The 17,517-nt window shown below is 43.0% G+C and overlaps 1 protein-coding gene across 1 annotated transcript in view; it reads right to left on the bottom strand.

Moving 5' to 3' along the window:
- Window positions 1-347: 347 nt before the first annotated feature.
- LOC149856282 (macrophage mannose receptor 1-like) overlaps window positions 348-17,517 on the bottom strand; it is a 65,700-nt gene continuing 48,530 nt past the window's right edge. The window contains exons 23-33 of the mRNA XM_090065256.1: window positions 16,846-17,070; window positions 16,105-16,245; window positions 14,816-14,979; window positions 13,169-13,269; window positions 9,520-9,635; window positions 6,849-7,058; window positions 5,526-5,669; window positions 4,884-5,041; window positions 3,291-3,400; window positions 3,027-3,136; window positions 348-954 (exon numbers count right to left, since the gene is read on the bottom strand). Coding sequence (XP_089921382.1) covers window positions 725-954; window positions 3,027-3,136; window positions 3,291-3,400; window positions 4,884-5,041; window positions 5,526-5,669; window positions 6,849-7,058; window positions 9,520-9,635; window positions 13,169-13,269; window positions 14,816-14,979; window positions 16,105-16,245; window positions 16,846-17,070 — 1,709 coding nt within the window. The 3' untranslated portion in view covers window positions 348-724. The remainder of the gene's footprint in view (window positions 955-3,026; window positions 3,137-3,290; window positions 3,401-4,883; window positions 5,042-5,525; window positions 5,670-6,848; window positions 7,059-9,519; window positions 9,636-13,168; window positions 13,270-14,815; window positions 14,980-16,104; window positions 16,246-16,845; window positions 17,071-17,517) is intronic.

Below are 17,517 nucleotides of genomic sequence, written 5' to 3'. Positions count from 1 at the left end.
CCACGAAGAGGGATGAATTAAGGATGGGTCTAATGATTTCTTTCCATAGGGATCAATTTCCATATAAAGCCAGGAAACTGAAGACTGGCACTGAAGACCTTACAAGCAAGATATGTCTCCCTTTCTGGAAAGGTTTTGTGTGTATGTGTCTGTCCAAAAAAGGAAAAACATTCTGCTTGTGTATAGTATATAAAAAGACTTTAGTGAAGCAACTTCAATATGTACCCGCTCAGGATCTGGTCTTAGATTTTAACACATACTATGCAGTTAGAAGAGTCTTTCAACTGCTCTTTTAAAAGCTCTGTAAACACCTGCAAAATTATCTAGAGAGCAAAGCCATATTTTTTAGAGTTTATTGAACTATTCCACAAAAAAGAAAAACACAGATGAACACATCTCTGAGTGAAATGCAAAATGATTTAAGGACATATTTTTGATTAGTCAGATTCTAGGTATATTCTGCTTTGATGAGATGGCAGTGCCAACACACACAAAGACAGGTATTGCTTCTAACAGACAGAGTCACTTGAGACTGTGGGGGCTCAGAGACAGTACAGAAATACGAATAAAAGTCAATTAAGACATTCAACAACTTGCAAATTAAATACTTCTGTGTCTGTTAATGGGCTCTCAGATTCCATGCATGTATTCCTTAACTCAAACTTCTTCTCAAAGCCAAACCTTCTTACTAAGAAGGACAGGGTAGGTCTGCTGTCACTGCACCCTAATTAGAGGGGCTGCTTCTTCTGGATCGAGGGCTGCCTTGTCCTTTTCTCTCTTCTGATTCACTCTTCTGCTCAGCCTCATCATTTCCCTTTACTAGAGACACTGCTCTTCTCCAACGGGCAGCTTTATATGTACCAAGCACAGTAGCAGAAACTACGAGAACTGAAACAAAAAGTGACAGCACCAACGATTTCCACCAGATATAACTGGAATGCTGCACTCCGGGAACTAAGAGAAACAAAACAAGGAAAAGAGAAACTTAAGACACACAGGACACAATTCTAGCCTGTTTTCCTCCAGGCCTTTTGGGAACTAAGTATGTGTCTGCACCTAATTTACCCCGTTTCACTGACTGCACCTGAACATGTAAACCAGCAGCCCAACTGCTAAGGTGACATGAGGCTGCTTTGTACCAAGTGACTGATACTCTCAGGACCTAAAACTGGCCATGCACAAGAAAGATCACTTAAGCAAATGTGATACAAAATCAGCATAGGGAATCCTACCAGAACCATCTACTCTGAATGAGTTATCTATACCTCATTCAGCCCTGGATGGTGTTTGGGTAACTAAAAGACAATCGTTATAATTTATGCTAGAGCCCAGGCCCAAACTGGAATTCGGAGAGTGTAGATTGTAACTTTCTACAGCTCTCCAGAGCTGCATTCATGTTTGGACATAGCCAAAGATCCGCATGACACTGCTGGAGAGAAGAATCAGGCTCCTTCTCTCTCTCCCTCTCTCTCATATATACAAAATGAACAGCAGCAGCTGCTCCAAAGGTTGTTCGTTTTCTCTCTACAGTTGATTAAAGATACTTTGGAGCTTCTACTATTTCCAATGCCAAACACCCCGGGAATATGCAGTGGACTCTATTATGCAAGCTTTGGGTGCAAGACATGGGAAGTGACAGTGTCTCTACTCAGCACAGGTTAGGCCTCATCTAGAATACTGTCTGGAGTTTTGGGCTCCACATTTTACAAAGAACACGGAGAACTTACAGAAGGTCTAGAGGCAGGCAACAAAAATGATAAAGGGCTTAGAAGGCAAGTCACACAAAGAGAGGCTGAAGAAGCTAGGCATATTCAGCATGCAGAAAAGATACTTTAAGAGGGGATCTCATAGCAGTCTTCAATTACTTAAAAAGTTGCCACATAACAGGAAAAACACTTTTTCTCTTTTGCTGTAGAGAGCAGGACACAGATCAAGACTTGAAGTTGCACTGAAGTAGGTTTAGATTGGATATCAGGAAAATCTTCACTGTTAGAACAGTGGGGTAGTGTTCTAGTGACTACCTAGAGGAACTGTGGACTCTCTATCACTGGAGGTGTTCAAGAAGAGTCTGGACACCCACTAGTCAGGATGATCCAGGCATAGGTAGGACTGTGTCCTACTATGGCTATTTCCCATGCTCCTGGGATTTGCTGGCTGTTGCATGGGGCTGTGAGGGAATAATTTTTTTCTCCTGCTGCTATATGTCAGGTTTTTTTTAACCTTCCATTGGGTGCTTGCTGCAGCCAAGGCTGGGGATATCGACTGGGGTTTGCCAGTGCTCCTGCCGGGACTTAAGCCAAGAGGTTCTTGGCTAGAGGGTCTTGCCCTTCTCCTCAGGGTCAGACCAACTACTAAATTTGGGGTCAGAAAGGAATTTTACTCTCATGGTCAGATTGTGGAAATTTCTGGACTGTGGAAATGTTTGCCTTCCTCTATAGCAGGGGGTGTAGCCCTCTTCCTGGGATCTCTCAAGTGTATAACAACATTTGTGACAGCAGGATGTTGGCTGCCATAGTCCCCCTGCTTTGTGTGTGACAGGTTAGGGAGTTATGCCTTGTGTTGTGTCAGAGTTGACTGTGTAGTTTTGCTAAGAAGTAAGACAATGGATTTGTATAGGATGTTTAGGATAGGGATAATCCTGCCTCAGGGCAAGGGGTTGGACTGGATGACCTCTCAAGATCCTTCCAGCCCTGCTTCTCTATGATTCGAAGCGCAATATTCAGCCATGTGAGTACTCTGAAATGTGACTGACAGAGCTGTAAACAATGGTGCCTTTGCTAGTCACCTGTTTTCTGCCTTTGTCCTGTAAAAAGCTTAGAGGACCACCAGCTCCCCTCCTTGCCAGGAAGCAGACTGGGTGCAGTGAGTTTTCTGCAGAGGGAAAAAAATTCCTCCAAGGGTGCACAGCCTCAGAAGCATTCCCAAAAGCTGCAACTCAGGCACCACTGTGACATTTCACTGTAAACTATGTCCTCTGATAAAGACTACAGCAAATACTGTGAAATGTATGTAAAGGATGCCTTCACCTGGGGTGACCTTGCAAATCCATGAAGCCAGTTCTGAGCAGGGAGATGAAATCAAGGTCCCATTTACAGGTTCAATCTGAATACACAAATCCTGAGTCTCTTGGAAACCCCTGAAAACCAAAGCAATGAATGTATCTTTATATTAGTCTGGATTTCCTGACCTCAAAGTCACAGCAACATTCCTCCCTGATGTCCTCCCCCAGTAATACTGTCATCCTTAGGTAAAGGAAAGGTGAAGCTCATGAGAAAGAGAATGTATTTTACCAATGAGGCACTTCAGTGTCTCTACCAGGCATGATCCAGGTTTTGGATTGGAGATTATGGCTCAGCTTGAGTAACCAGCTTTTCTTAGAGATGACTTTAGCAATCCACCTCTGCAAACAATAAACAAAAGTGGTACTGTAGCAAATATGATGCCTACAATGTACACCTGGATAACAAGGAGACCCCCAAATAACTAAATAGATACAGTCTCATTTTGGCAGCAGGATAGCACATTCAAGTCATGAGGCAAGTTCTTTTCATTCTTAATGCCAGTTAAGAAGAAAGAGGCCATTTTAATATGTTAAGAGCCCAAATCTGCACCCGTGGAATTTTGATTTAAAATGGTAACAGGTGCAGGAGGTTCAAGCACGTACAGATCAACTGCCTGACCATAATGAAGTACTAAACCTAGAATCTTTTTTAAAAGGATGCTGTTAGACAGTTTAGGGCCAACATTTAACTTGTATTACAGTGCACTTAGTAGATGGGAGTGAACTTCAGGTCCTGGTTCTATCAAATTATCTATCTAAACAACCTCACTCTGAGTTTTCTGTATTGTTCATTCATAAAAGAATTTCCCCCGGATAACTGCATAGCAAAGTTGTTTTTAAAACTTCATTTTTTCTCCTTAATCTCCCTGCCTTGATTTTCTAATTAAAGACAGAAAAAATGCATCTTTCAGTTCTGGAAAAATTCAAGACAAATTGACATATACTCCTTCACACACACAGAAAAAAAAACCCATCACACACAATTTTTGTAGGGCATACCTCGAAATTTTCAGTTTCTACTCAGTCCCTACTCAGACAAACTCCCATTGATATTAAAGGGAAGCTTTGACTGAGCCGGCACCTCATGCTTTTTAGCTTAGTGATAGTATTTACTAGTAATATTTAAAGCTGCTGACAGATGTGAAAAAAGCACTTTACTAGACGAAGCAGCGCGTTAGTTCAACCCAGCTCTGCAGCGTTGATATAGATCATGTGCTTCAGCGGGGCTTTGTGCTTTTATCTAAAGACGATTCAATCAACTGTTAATTAAAAGCACCAAAAAAGCCCTGCTGAAGCGCCCAATCTATACAGACACTGGGTGAGCCAAGTCCAACTAATGTGACGCTTATTCTGGGTATATGCTAGGCTTGGTGCAGGGGCACACCGAGTTTGAAATAAAGTATTGTTTCTTGGGGTTTTTTAAAAGTCTGTAAGCAGCCTAAGTGTTGGGCTAAAAACCCATGTTCAGTGCTGTGCAAATATAAAGTAAGAAAAAAACTGTCCGAGGCTCAGAGAGTTTACAATCTAAGTACAGGTTTGTTTAGCTGGCTGGCAAACCCTGTGCTGACAAATCCTGATCTCAACGAATCATAAACCATGTCCTCACAACAAAGGGAAAGAGCTCATAAATAAAAAGCAAGAAAAGAAGGGAGGAGTAGGCTCTTTAGGTACACAAAAGAAAAAGTAAGCAGTGTTTTTCAGAGAGGAAAAAGAGATCCAATATGCTGGGATAAAATGATCATTCCAAGGTTTTAAAAAAAAATATTAAAGAATACATTGTACACAACCTCTTTATTAACAGTTTTATATTTGAGTGACTGACCTGTTCTTCTGCATCTTGTAATTTTAACAGCTGGGACCCTTCGTATTGACTGCACATAAATTCTGCTCCACTCTTATTCAGTGCCCCAAAAGCAGGAATATAATAACAATTTCCATTCCAGTATTTCCAAAAGGGGAAACACATCTTGCTTGTAAGGTCTTTTTGAAATAGAAGACACAAATTAAAAGGCACAAAACTCATTATACACCATCTTGTACCCATACCATCAGTCTTCAGCTTCCTGACTTTATACTGAAATTAATCCTTATGCAAAGAAATCATTACACACCGCTTAAATCCACTCCTCTTTAGAACAGATTTTATTATAAACACGTTTCAATTCTATTAACATAGTTACATGCTTCCCTGAATAAGCAGCTTTTTTCAACCAGGGTCACACCAGCCCCCCCCCCCCAAATGCAAAGCTTATTCAAGGGGAATCTAAATATCATTATTCCTTTCTATCTATCCATTGATCAGAAATAACCACCTGGTATGAGACCTAGTCAAAAAAAGACCAAGCTAAAAGGTTGGGTTTTATAATGTATTCAGAATGCTGGTCAATGGCTCATAAAATGGTCAGTCCAAAATAACAAACCACAGCAGAAAAGGAAACCCAACTCCCTGTGCTGTCTTACTCACCATATTCACAAAGCTCTAATTTCTTCATTTCTTGACACGTCACTGCACCATCACACAACCCTGTGATTCTATTGCAGGTTGTACGGCTGAGACAACGTGGGCACTTCTGTTGGCAATACATACCGTACCGTCCTTCACTGCAAGCTGAAACATTTTTTTAAAATCTTTATATTTAGCTTTCAATTTTGGCAAATCCTCAGCGTTTAGACATATGGAGAAGGGGGGAATGAATGAATAAATGAATGAATGAATGGATGGGTTTGCACAGGTATTTATGTCTACAAGCACTGCACTCACTGTACCCTATAGGTATACCCTGAACTTCTTTGGGTCTCAGGTTTCCACCTGTAAAATGGGGAAAATATTACCCCTCAAAGTCCCAGGGGTTCTAAATAAATACATTAGGGGCGAAAGCTGCTCAGCTGCTTTGGTAGCCACGGTTGTACAAATACTGGAGATAGCTAGAAGGCAAACTGAGATTTACTTTCACAATCTGCCATTTAGTTGACTTGACTCAACTTAGGGGTCAAACATGCCCTTAAGGGGCAGTGCAGCATGTGCTTGCAATAAAAAAACCCTGGATTATGGCCTAAACCAGGGGATGTCAACCAGGCAGGGGTACTTGGAAAGGCCCTGGGGGTATGCATGGGCAGGTGTGGATGAAGCGCTGCCCCCACCACCCTGCACCACCGCCTCCCAGGAGCGGGAGGGGGGGGATGGGAAGCTCACACGCCCCCACCACCCATCACCTTGTGCTGCTGCTGCTCTGCATGCAGCCAGCACCAACCGCCACCCCCCCCCACACACCCACCCAGCCACACGCCACCCCCCGCCCCTGCTCCCCATCCAGCTGCCGGGGGCATACTGATTAAAAAAGGTTGAAAACCACTGTCCTATACTGTTGGCAAAACTTCTGATTTTTATTTTTTTCCTCTCTAAAAAATAAAGACTGCATTGACTTTGGACACAACAGACACAACCCACACAAGCATATTCAAAGGCAAGGATGCTCAAAGGCAACTGGTTGTTTCTTTTCTTATTATTTTGTGTTGGCTCTTACTGCTCAGACCTGATGATGAATGCCTGGCCATCTGGCTATAACATCACACTAATTGTACCAAAAATGCTCAAAAGCATTTATGAGCAACCTTACAAGGCAAACCACTGGGCTAAGGGGCAAGGTAAAAATACAACTCCTACAAGCAAACAGATTACAGATACTTGAGAAACAGAAAAATTAAAACAAAAAGTAATCACCCCTTTGATTTATATTTCTATGTGCATTTTTACAGCATGCATAGCATTAAAGAAGTACATAGTTACCACTTTTCAGGTACACAGCAACTTTTCTTTTCCTGCTGAAGATCAGTTCTTTACCACTGACAGGTATGTAACTCTCCCCCCAGTAAGTTACTCCAGAGCAGTCAGCTGCTATGATACAGGCTGACACTGCAACCTCCAAGAATGTGTATGTTAGTCCTCCTACCGGCTGCAGGAGCAGCATTCTGGGGTATTTCCAAAAAATGCCATTACCTGAAAGATTTAAAGAAAAAAGAAAAGAAAAGCCACCCTTCATATTCTGCGCATTTGATAACTCCAGTCCCTTACTGGACCCTCTCTGTTGGGTGAAAAGTGACTGGCATGCATTAGTAAAACAGCGGTACTCAGATTTTTTTTTTGTGCATGGAAAAACATAGCTAAATCTCAGACGGTGTGCTGACAAGGCACTGATAAATCCCATCATCTCACACCTGATTTTATTCATGGGTTGGGAGAAGAAAATTTTTTCTTGCTATTTTAATTACTATTTGGTTTCTCAACTTTGAATGAACTAAAATAAACTCAGCTGAAAACATTATCCTCTCCCTGCAGAGGCAGCGACTGATGTCAAAGGGAGGTTAGCATTTCCAAACACAAGTTCCAAGAGCCTGGCAAAGGACTTCCCGAGTTCAGTGATCTGGCTATCCTTAAATCTTTGACATCAAATATGCTCTGTTTGAATATTAGCTTTCATTTAAGTAATTTTTAGAGATTATAGTAAATGTACATGGTGATATGGGTTGTTATGACAACAGTCAATTTATACACATTCTCTGGGTAGCAGAGCGTGCTAGCATGCAAATCCATTCTAATGATAACCTGTAGATCAAATCCAGTTAAATTTGTTTCTAAAGCATAAGTGAAGCCACTAGAGGGCCACGCAATCTCCCTATTACACAAATACACACATGATAATATGCACTTGAGGTGTCAGTAATTTAGGCTCTGGTAGCGCTGAGCCATGTGATTGGCACACACTGGATCAGGCATGCCATTCTACTGAGCAAAGGACCGTGTTAACACATAGATGATAGACATGGTAGACACATGATAGAAAGGCCAAACGAACTACTATACAAACCAAAAAATTAAAATCACTGCCTACAAAGTGCTGGGTGTTTTTCCAGCAATCCTGTTCTGTGACTGCATTAAGCCATTTCAGCCTCTCATTCTCACCAGGTTCCCCTTTCCTTAAAAATCAGAAAATTCTCTGCAACCCGCCCACTCCAAATGAATGGTTTTGCAGGTTTCTAAAGAAACAAATTTTCCTTAAAAATGAACATAAACTGAGTATGTAAATTGTTCTCATCATGGCATATGTTCCAGCATTTCAAAAACCTCCTGAACAGAGGCTGGCAGTTGTCTCCCTGAGCAACCCAAAGCACAACACTTGGACACACTGCTCTGAAATTAAGCCTAGCTCATTATGTGGTTCATGGGAAATCATTACAAATAATTTTTCAAAGCCTGTTGATTTTTGAATTTCCACTTCAGATGAAAAAATGGATTTCTTCATTATCAGTCTCTTTGTTAACAAATGATAATCCAAACCACAGTGACCTTGCCTGCTGAACTGCCGTTCTGTTCATAGAACTGCATGCATTACATCCTTCTAAATTTACGTCATGTGACACCTTTTGATAAACCAAAACGTGGGGCTACCCAGTCTCATCCAAAGAGAAGCTATAGCTGCATGCTTTCTCCATGCTCTGCACTTTCATTCCAATGCGGCAAAATTTGTAAAATAAATGCAATCCGCCACTTCCAACCATCCCCAATGCTTCAAGCTTTCCTGCAAGAATTTATTTACGATAGCTTAATCTTTACTCCCTCTCCTCAAGAAATGAGTTGACAAATCAAAGGCTGCAGAGCAGGAAAAGCCTACTTAGAGCATGATTCCTAACCTGGTATGGAAGCATGTTCAGAAGCCTATTATACCTCAATCCTGGGACAGCGCACACCTGATTTAAAAAGCAGTCACTTGTGAGGGTTCCCACCACCACCCACTAGGGATGGGGAGGTATGGGGGGCACAAATGATCCAGATAGGGAACCGGTGGGCCTAACCTTGTGCTATTATCTGACTGCAAATGGAAGGAGGGAGTTAGTTGCACCATGAAAGCAACAACAGCACATTACCCCATGTAGCCAGCACAAGCACGTATGTCTCAGAAGGAACTGCTGCTCAAAAGTGGACCGAGTGCCAGGACACCCCTGGGGAAGTACAGCTCTGAATCAGTGCTGAGGTGAACACAGACAATTTGCCCCTTCCAAAGAAGTCTGCTTTGAATCACCAACTCCGTGTGGTCACCCTTGGTCCTGATGGTTGCAGAAAAAAATTCCTGCCCCCATACCTAACCCAGCCCGACCCTTCTTTGTTTGCAAAAAATTTTTGTAGCTGGCTATGGCTGCAGAGATTTTTTTATACAACCTATCTAGACTGATCTGACAATTTCAGTTCTCTTGCAGCCAAGTTCTGTCACTTTACTCAAATAACCGTAGTCTGTGTGCAGTTCAGAGTAGGATACTACTGGGCACATAATGGAGTCAGGCCTTGTACATAAACAATAGAGATTTGAATCTGTAGTATACATTGTGTGACAATATTCACAGGTCAGGAAGGGATTTAGCAGAGTGCAGTCAGGTAAAATAAGAGGAACTGAATTATTTCTTACCTTCATTTCTCTTACAAACCCAGGAAGCTGAGGATGAGCAGTTAACTTGGTTCAAGCTCCCCTTCGCAGTTAGCTGATTACAAGTGGTCAAAGTGGTATTTTTGGTGTGACTTACCCTGAACAATCAAAACACACCATACTGGAGGTTAATCACATCCAATGGCATGGAAGCTAAGCCTCTGGTGCATGAAAATATATTACTTCAGAAACAAAATGGTTAGGCTAACCCTTTCCCCCCTGTCCCTGCCTCCCAAAGAAAGACTAAAAACTGATCATAGAATCATAGAAATTAAGGGCTGGAAGGGATCTCGAAAGAACATTGGGTCCACCCCCCTTGCTCTGGGCAGGAATCAAACAAATGAGAAAATCAATTGCTCAAGGGAGGAATCCTGAATGCACAAAGTCCATCCCATCTTGGTGGAAAGGCAGCAAAAGGGCACAGCAGCCCCCTTGGCTCTCCAGGGAACTGGCAGACCTCCTGCATCTTAAAAGGAAGACCTACAAAGGATGGAGGACTGGAACCACCATCAAGGAGGAATATTCTGCTCTGGTCCGGACCTGCAGAGAGCAAATCAGGAAAGCCAAGGTTGCAATGGAACTCCAGCTAGCTACAAATATCAAGGACAATAAAAAGTACTTTTCCAGATATGTGGGGAGCCAGAGGAAAAGCAAGGGCAACATTGGACCCCTGCTAAACCAGATGACGCAACTGACAACTGATGCCCAGGAAAAAGCGAACTTGCTAAATGGGTACTTTGCGTCAGTTTTTCACCAGTCCCATGGGACAGCCCTGCCCACTATGGGTCAGGGAGGCCCAGGTGAGGGAGATCCCCTGCCCTCCATTAAAGCTGACCTCGTGAAGGAACACCTTGAAAGGCTGGATACCTTCAAGTCAGCCAGCCCTGATGGGTTACACCCAAGGGTACTCAAGGAGCTGGCAAGCATCACAGCTCAGCTCTTAGAGAGCTCTTGGCGCTCTGGTGAAGTGCCTGAAGCCTGGAAGAAGGCCAGTGTCATGCCAAACTTCAAGAAAGGGAGGAAAGTAGATCCGGCAAACTATGGGCCCATCAGTCTGACCTCTATCGTGGGGAAGGTCTTGGAGAAGATTATCAAAGAGGCCATCCTTAACAGACTAGCTGAAGGCAATATCCTGAGGGATACCCAGCATGGATTTGTTGCGGGTAGGTCTTGCTTGACCAATCTCATCTCCTTTTATGACCAGGTGACCTATCACCTGGACAAGGGGGAAGAGATCGACATTGTATATCTTGACTTTAAAAAAGCCTTCGATCTGGTATCACCACGATCTTGGCTAAACTGGCTAGCTGCGGCCTTGACTTCACCACGATCTGCTGGCTGAGGAATTGGCTCCACGGTAGGACCCAGAGGGTGGTGGTCGATGGGAGCCAATCGTCTTGGTGTGCAGTCACCAGTGGGGTCCCTCAAGGCTCTGTCCTAAGGCCTATACTATTTAACATCTTCATCAATGGTGTGGACACTGGCGTCAGAAACAGACTGACCAAGTTTGCTGATGACACCAAACTCTGGGGTAAAGCATCCACACCTGAGGACAGGAGGGTCGATCCAGGCAGATCTTGACAGGCTCATGACATGGGCGGACGAGAACTCCCTGATGGTGTTCAACACCGATAAATGCAAGGTTCTCCACCTTGGGAGGAAAAACCTGCAGCATCCTTATAGGCTCGGCAGTGCTACACTGGTTAGCACTACAGATGAAAGGGACTTGCGAGTCATGACTGACCACAAGATGAACATGAGCCTGCAATGCGATGCTGCGCCTAGTAAAGCAAGCAAAATGCTGGCTTGCATCCATTGATGCTTCTCGAGCAAATCCCGGGACGTCATTCTCCCATTGTACTCGGCCTTGGTGAGGCTGCAGCTGGAGTACTGTGTCCAGTTTTGGGCTCCACAATTCAAAAAGGATGTGGAGAAGGTTGAGAGGGTGCAGAGGAGAGCTACGCGCATGATCAGAGGTCAGGAAAATAGACCTTATGATGACAGTCTGAGAGCCATAAGACTCTTCAGCCTGGAAAAGGGCAGGTTCAGGGGTGATCTGGTGGCCACCTATAAGTTTATCGGGGTGACCACCAGGACCTGAGGGAACGTTTGTTCACCAGAGCGCCCCAAGGGATGACAAGATCAAGTCACAAACTGCGCCGCGACTGATTCAGGCTGAACATAAGAAAGAACTTCTTCACTGTTCAAGCCCCCAAGGTTTGGAATAGACTGCCGCCAGAGGCGGTTCAAGCACCCGCTCTGAACACCTTCAAGACACATTTGGATGCTTATCTTGCTGGGATCCTATAATCCCTGCTGGCTTCCTGCCCCTGGGGCAGGGGGCTAGTCTCGATGATCCTCCAGGGTCCCTTCCAGCTCAAATGTCTATGAAATCTATGAAATCCCAGCAAAGTGTCTGTCCAGTCTCCTTTTAAAGAATTGTAAGGTTGGGGACTGCAACATCTCCTTGGGAAGTCTACTCCAGATTCTGGTCACCCTTACTGCAAAAAAGTTCTTCCTTACATCCAACCTGAACCTATCCTTTAACAGTTTATGGCCATTGCTCTTTGTCCTTCCCTGGGGTGCCCTAGTGAACAGTTTTTCTCTCAGCTCCCAATCAATGGGCAGAGCAGAATTTTCAGTCTATCTGAGCATCTGAATGTATATCACAGCACACCCAAACATCCATATTAAACCTCCATATGTAGAGTTTCAAGTCACACCTCAGACTCTTGGGTCATGAGTACCTTTTCAAAATGCCCTTTTAGCCTTGCACCTCTCTCTTTCGTGATACTTAAATATTTGTCTTAAAGTTTTCATGACAGCCTATTTTTACCATTTCTGCATTTCTCCAAGCTCATTTCCTCCAGGACACTCTTTTTCCATCTTATATGTCTCACTCTGTCAGAGCCAGTTATGATGATTATCAGCCACAGACAGTTATCCATAGCGAAGAAATACATCACTGCAATAGGCCCTTCCGGCCCACGTCAGCAGATGCACAAAAACTGAATGCCTGTCCTACAGCAATCGTGGAGCAGATATCCATTTCATTTTTCAAAGGAGAACCGTCCTGTTCCAAAAACTAAGGTAAGGAAGGCAAGGGGGCAAGGCAATGGTCTCTAAAGAGGTCCTTGTACCAATTGCATCCGGGAACACAACTATAACTGGCCACTGTATGGCAAGAAGGTGTCTTGTATACTCCCTTAATCCACAGAAGAATTAATCATAACCTGGGCCTACATTAGTATAGGAATTAAATCATCCTTTTACATCTGGCAGTGGTTTCTCCCTGATCCCACCTGTCAGTGAAGGGGGGAAACTGGATCCCCTGGGATACAGGATGAGGAAACGTAAGTGCATCACAGAGTAATCAATACAGAGCCTGAGCTGGGAAGAAGGGGCAAAGAACTGCTAGACAACTCTCTCTCACTGGAGAACAAAGGCAATTAGATAAGAGATACTTGTGCCTTTGAATTCCTCACCCTTACCCTAATCCAGCATAGTTGTATTCAAGTCAATGGAGTAAAATGACATCAACTGAGGATCTAGCCCTTTACATATATGGTTTCCAAAACCTGATTAGATGTGATTTAATACTCTTGTTCATGAAGTAAGCAAGCTGCCTTACAAAATATGCTGATTCTTCCTGCCCATGTTTTCCTTATCCCTTTGCAAGGAACCCACTGAGCCAATCCACGCAGGTTTGTTTAACACAGAGGTTATCCAGGCCTACAGGACAGAAACAAGTGTATGTTAAAGAACAGGTTAATGACAGACGAGTATAAGAAGAAGAGGCAGATTTATTAATGGTGCCCTGCACATAACACTTGAACTCTGAGAGGGGACTGAAACCAAAAGCCTGACTGAGACGTGGATCTGACAGATGGCTCCCTTCTGTAGAACATAACTTTCTACAAAAGTGTGGCAATTTCAAAGGATTAGGCTGAACACGGCCTCACTTTCCTGGTACATTCTGCAGTGGACTGGTTTAAAGATTTTTAAGCCAACCCAGAATGATGCTGAGAAGTCATACACTCTTGTAACAAATCTTATGGCATCAGAGCCTCTTCACACTATGCTTATTTTATTACAAATTTCTTGCATGCTTGGAACAATAATGTGCGGGTACAGCACAACCTGTTAATAAGCCCAAATATGCAGAATAGTAGGAATTGATGATACCAAGACTGGCTCTGTGAAATACAAACAGCCTAGATAAAACAGTTACTAGAGCTAAAGCATGGCAGAGTCTCTCCCAGTGGTACCTGTAGCAGATTTAACTCCCACAATAAACAGAAGCATGTTCTAAGTCTATTCTAATACTATACTGCATTAGCTTTACAGAGAGCCAATGACAGCCAGCATTAAGTTTTATACAGCTACGAACTAAGGCACTCCTACCTAGTTATCACAGTAAAAGACTAAGTGTGGCACATGGAATGACAAAGAGGTTGTTCATGCTACTTACTGTCCCATAAATCTATACTGTTGGGTTAGATATGCAGACCTCACCCAATGCTGCAACTCACAGCTGTTTAGGTCTCACAGCAAGAGTACATATAGCTTGATTTTTCTCATTTAAACACCTGTAAATAGCTCAAATTACATGCCTAGTGTCATTTAAGTGAGATCAGGCTCCCTATCTTTCCAACAGACAGTGTGTTCCACCAGGTCCAGCTCCAGAATTCGATCCTCATTTTCCAGCCAGGTAATGCACAGATGCAAGAAGGGTAAAACAGGTATAAAGTATCTTTCAGGCTTGAAAAGCTCTGTGTTTGTATGTGGGTGTTTGTTTGTGTTAGAAGAAGAACCAGTGAACCAACCTCAACCTTCACTTTTCAAAATTCTGCTCAAATGACAATTGCTCTTTCCACTACAATTAGCAAAGTCTGAATTTTAGTTTCAGTTAATTTGGTTTCAGTGAAAAATTGCAGAGCCGCACTCTGTTCCATAAAGTTCACAGTTCTGTGCTGAGTGACTATTTGTGCAATTTTTCGTAAAAACAGTTCCACAGCCCTGGTCATCCCTAGCACAAGGTTCTGATGTGCTGGAGTTGAGCTTGCAAGCACAGCTCGATCAGCAGCCCCTAATGCTAATAAGAGCTCTAAAATGCTAGATAAGTCAGCTGTCATGTGCTAACATCTATAAGGATTTTGTCTGTAAAGGAGGTATCTGTGAGGTAAGACAGGAAGACCTGTTCTCTGTGCTTACAGAGTGTCCATTTTCCATCTCTGACCACCATTTTTATCGCCACTTAGAAACAGAAACATTTTACCTCTTCTTCTGCACTGTCCAATACAAGGAGATCAGTGCCATTATAGGCAGTGCAGAAATTCTTTGCTTCTAGCCAGGTTGAACTATTAGTTTCTTCTATATAGTAACACCTGCCATTCCAGTACCACCACCCAGGGTTCTCTGGACATTTCAGACTGACCACACCTAAGGTACAAATGGCAGTACATCAGCATTTAAAGCAAAAAGAATACTCAGAAAATTCCCTGTTGGAAGCAGCATGCCCAAACCCTTCTACGTTTAAAAGAATCCAATTATTCAATATAGTAAAACATGGGTACTCTTGTAATAACTGAAATAAGCAAACTTGGCCCATTTTTCTAGTAAAGGTGGAGCTTAAATATCCTTCCTGTGCATCTAATCCCAAGGCCCACATAAAGCAATGAACATCTTTCCACCAATTTCTGGATTAGTCCATATGCCTGAAAATACAGGGAAGAGTAATTTAAGATTGGGAATTAGATATAAAGCTGACACATGTACAGCTTCAAGTGAAAAAAGTTGTCAAATCAAAAGCAAAGAAAAGAAAGCAAACAATGGCATGACCAAGTGGTTAGAGCCAGGGGCTTGGTTCAATTCCCAGCTTTGCTACTGCTGTTTTGTGATACACCAAAACAGTGAGTGCCTTAACATGTGCATGTTCCTATTTCCCTTTGCATAAATCAAATACATTAATGTGGGCCTCACGGGAGATGACAAGGCTTGATTAACGAGTGTAAAGTGCTTTCAGATCTTCTGATGAGACACTGTACATAACAGCAAAGAACTATTGCTATCCAGAGCATGCCAAAGCCAATTTTGGACACAATTTGCAATGTTGTATACTCTACTCCAGGTATGTTGTTCCTAACTGCCCATATGGACTGAGATGCTGCCACCTACCTCATTTGATGCAAAGTGAGGAAAACACCAAGATGATGATATCTTGGGTTTGTCTGTAGCTTTCTCTAACAGAAAGTGCAAATAATCCTATGGAGTACTGATTTTGGGAATACCAAAAGTTACTGGGACATTTTAGAAATACAAGTTGTCTCTATAAGAATGACAGCTAAGACGTCTACATTTGATAGCACCTACAGCCACCAGACTAATAACCAATATAATGAAATAGGAAGTTTATTCTATGCCCTCTGCCAGCACTGCCCACTGGGGTATTATATCTGGATGTCAAAAGAGAGGATAAGGCCTACAACTACTTTTTGCAAACGATCTTCATTTTTCCACTTGCCATGCTAATCCAAGGGTTTCTGTTTCCAGGGTTATACATTTTACCTCTCTGGCACTGTTGTGCTACATATTTCTCTGAACACTGCAAGTACTCCGCACATTCTCCAGTGAAAGGGCTGCAGTTTTCAATTTTATTACAGGTGCAACTACCCTGGCATTCTGGACCATAGTATCCTGAGGCACAGGCTGTAAAACAGAAAGTAGAGACAGACACACTAAGGAAGGCAAGAATCTGAAATCAAAACAGTGGGTGAATCACTCCTTGTGCATCCCATATTACAGGTTTCCCTAGATTTATGCGGGTTCTGTGCAGAAGCCAGGTCAGAAGCAATACTGTTTTGTAGCCTGCACTGTCTTGGAAATCCTTCTCACTTCTTTGTAGAAGTTACAGTTGTCAATGTAAGGCTCTCTCAGGCTTAAAACAGATTTCAGATTCTTGGATTTGATCCTTGGATTTGGCAATGTGTCACTGTTTTTATTAATTCTCAGTTTCTCCCTCTGTTAAATGGGGATATCACACTACATGCAAAAACTAACTGGAAGACACAATCTGTGAATACCACAAAAAATTATCTAGCTAGAAAGAGAACTTGACTCCAGGGCAGCTTAAAATGTGACTGAATTCAGAGCAGTGACATGCACCAGTGTGGCTGGATAGCTTTTCTTGTGCCAGGATAGGAAGACCAAATTGCCTTCCAGTAGCCTGGGCCCAAGGAAGTTTGTCTGAGATCAAAGGCAGTTTACTCACTACCCACAAGGGACATTCTTCAATATTTTTCAATGTACCCGATTTTACATAGGCAGCACTTTCATCTCCAAGGGCTCCACTGATGAGCAGAAGCTGGGTGGCAAACATAGTTCTGTATTCTCCTTTGATCATCCCAACTGCATTGCAAGTGCTTAGCTGAAATCTACAGAGCTGTACAGCTTCCAGTGATGACTGGTAGGAAGAGTTTGATGTATAGGTGCCAACCACATAATAGCCTTGGAATTCCTGGAAATCGATCGTTCCTATAACACATAAATTTGCTTGCTTGAGTGGTGGTTTTATTTTTTTACTTACATATTCTAAAAAGCAGATACATGTCATTATGTAGAAGTTGGGAGTCTAAAATCGAAATCACAACAATGTAAATTGAACTCAAAGTCGATGATTTATATTAGGGCTGACAAACAATTAAAAAAATTCATTGCAATTAAAGCTGCAATTATTCGCAATTTTGATCACACAGTTAAACAATAGTCAGGACCCACCCCACCCAACAACCCAGAGCCCATGCACCCTGTGGCTCCTCCATGCCACCACCAACAACACACAGCCCCAGCCCCAAACCCTGGCCCGCCTTGGACTAACACTGGCTGGAGCAGACCAGCCGGAACCCGTTAGAAGAGCCCCAACCCCGGCCCATCCCGCTCCTGCTCCTGCTCCAGACTCAGCTGCTCACGCTGAGTAGCAGC

The sequence above is a fragment of the Crocodylus siamensis genome, chromosome 10, assembly GCF_052110815.1.
Source record: "Crocodylus siamensis isolate JL-2025a chromosome 10, ASM5211081v1, whole genome shotgun sequence".
Classification (NCBI taxonomy): Eukaryota; Metazoa; Chordata; order Crocodylia; family Crocodylidae; genus Crocodylus; species Crocodylus siamensis.
The sequence above is the reverse complement of the archived record's forward strand: the minus strand, read 5'-3'. Positions and strand labels throughout refer to the sequence as shown.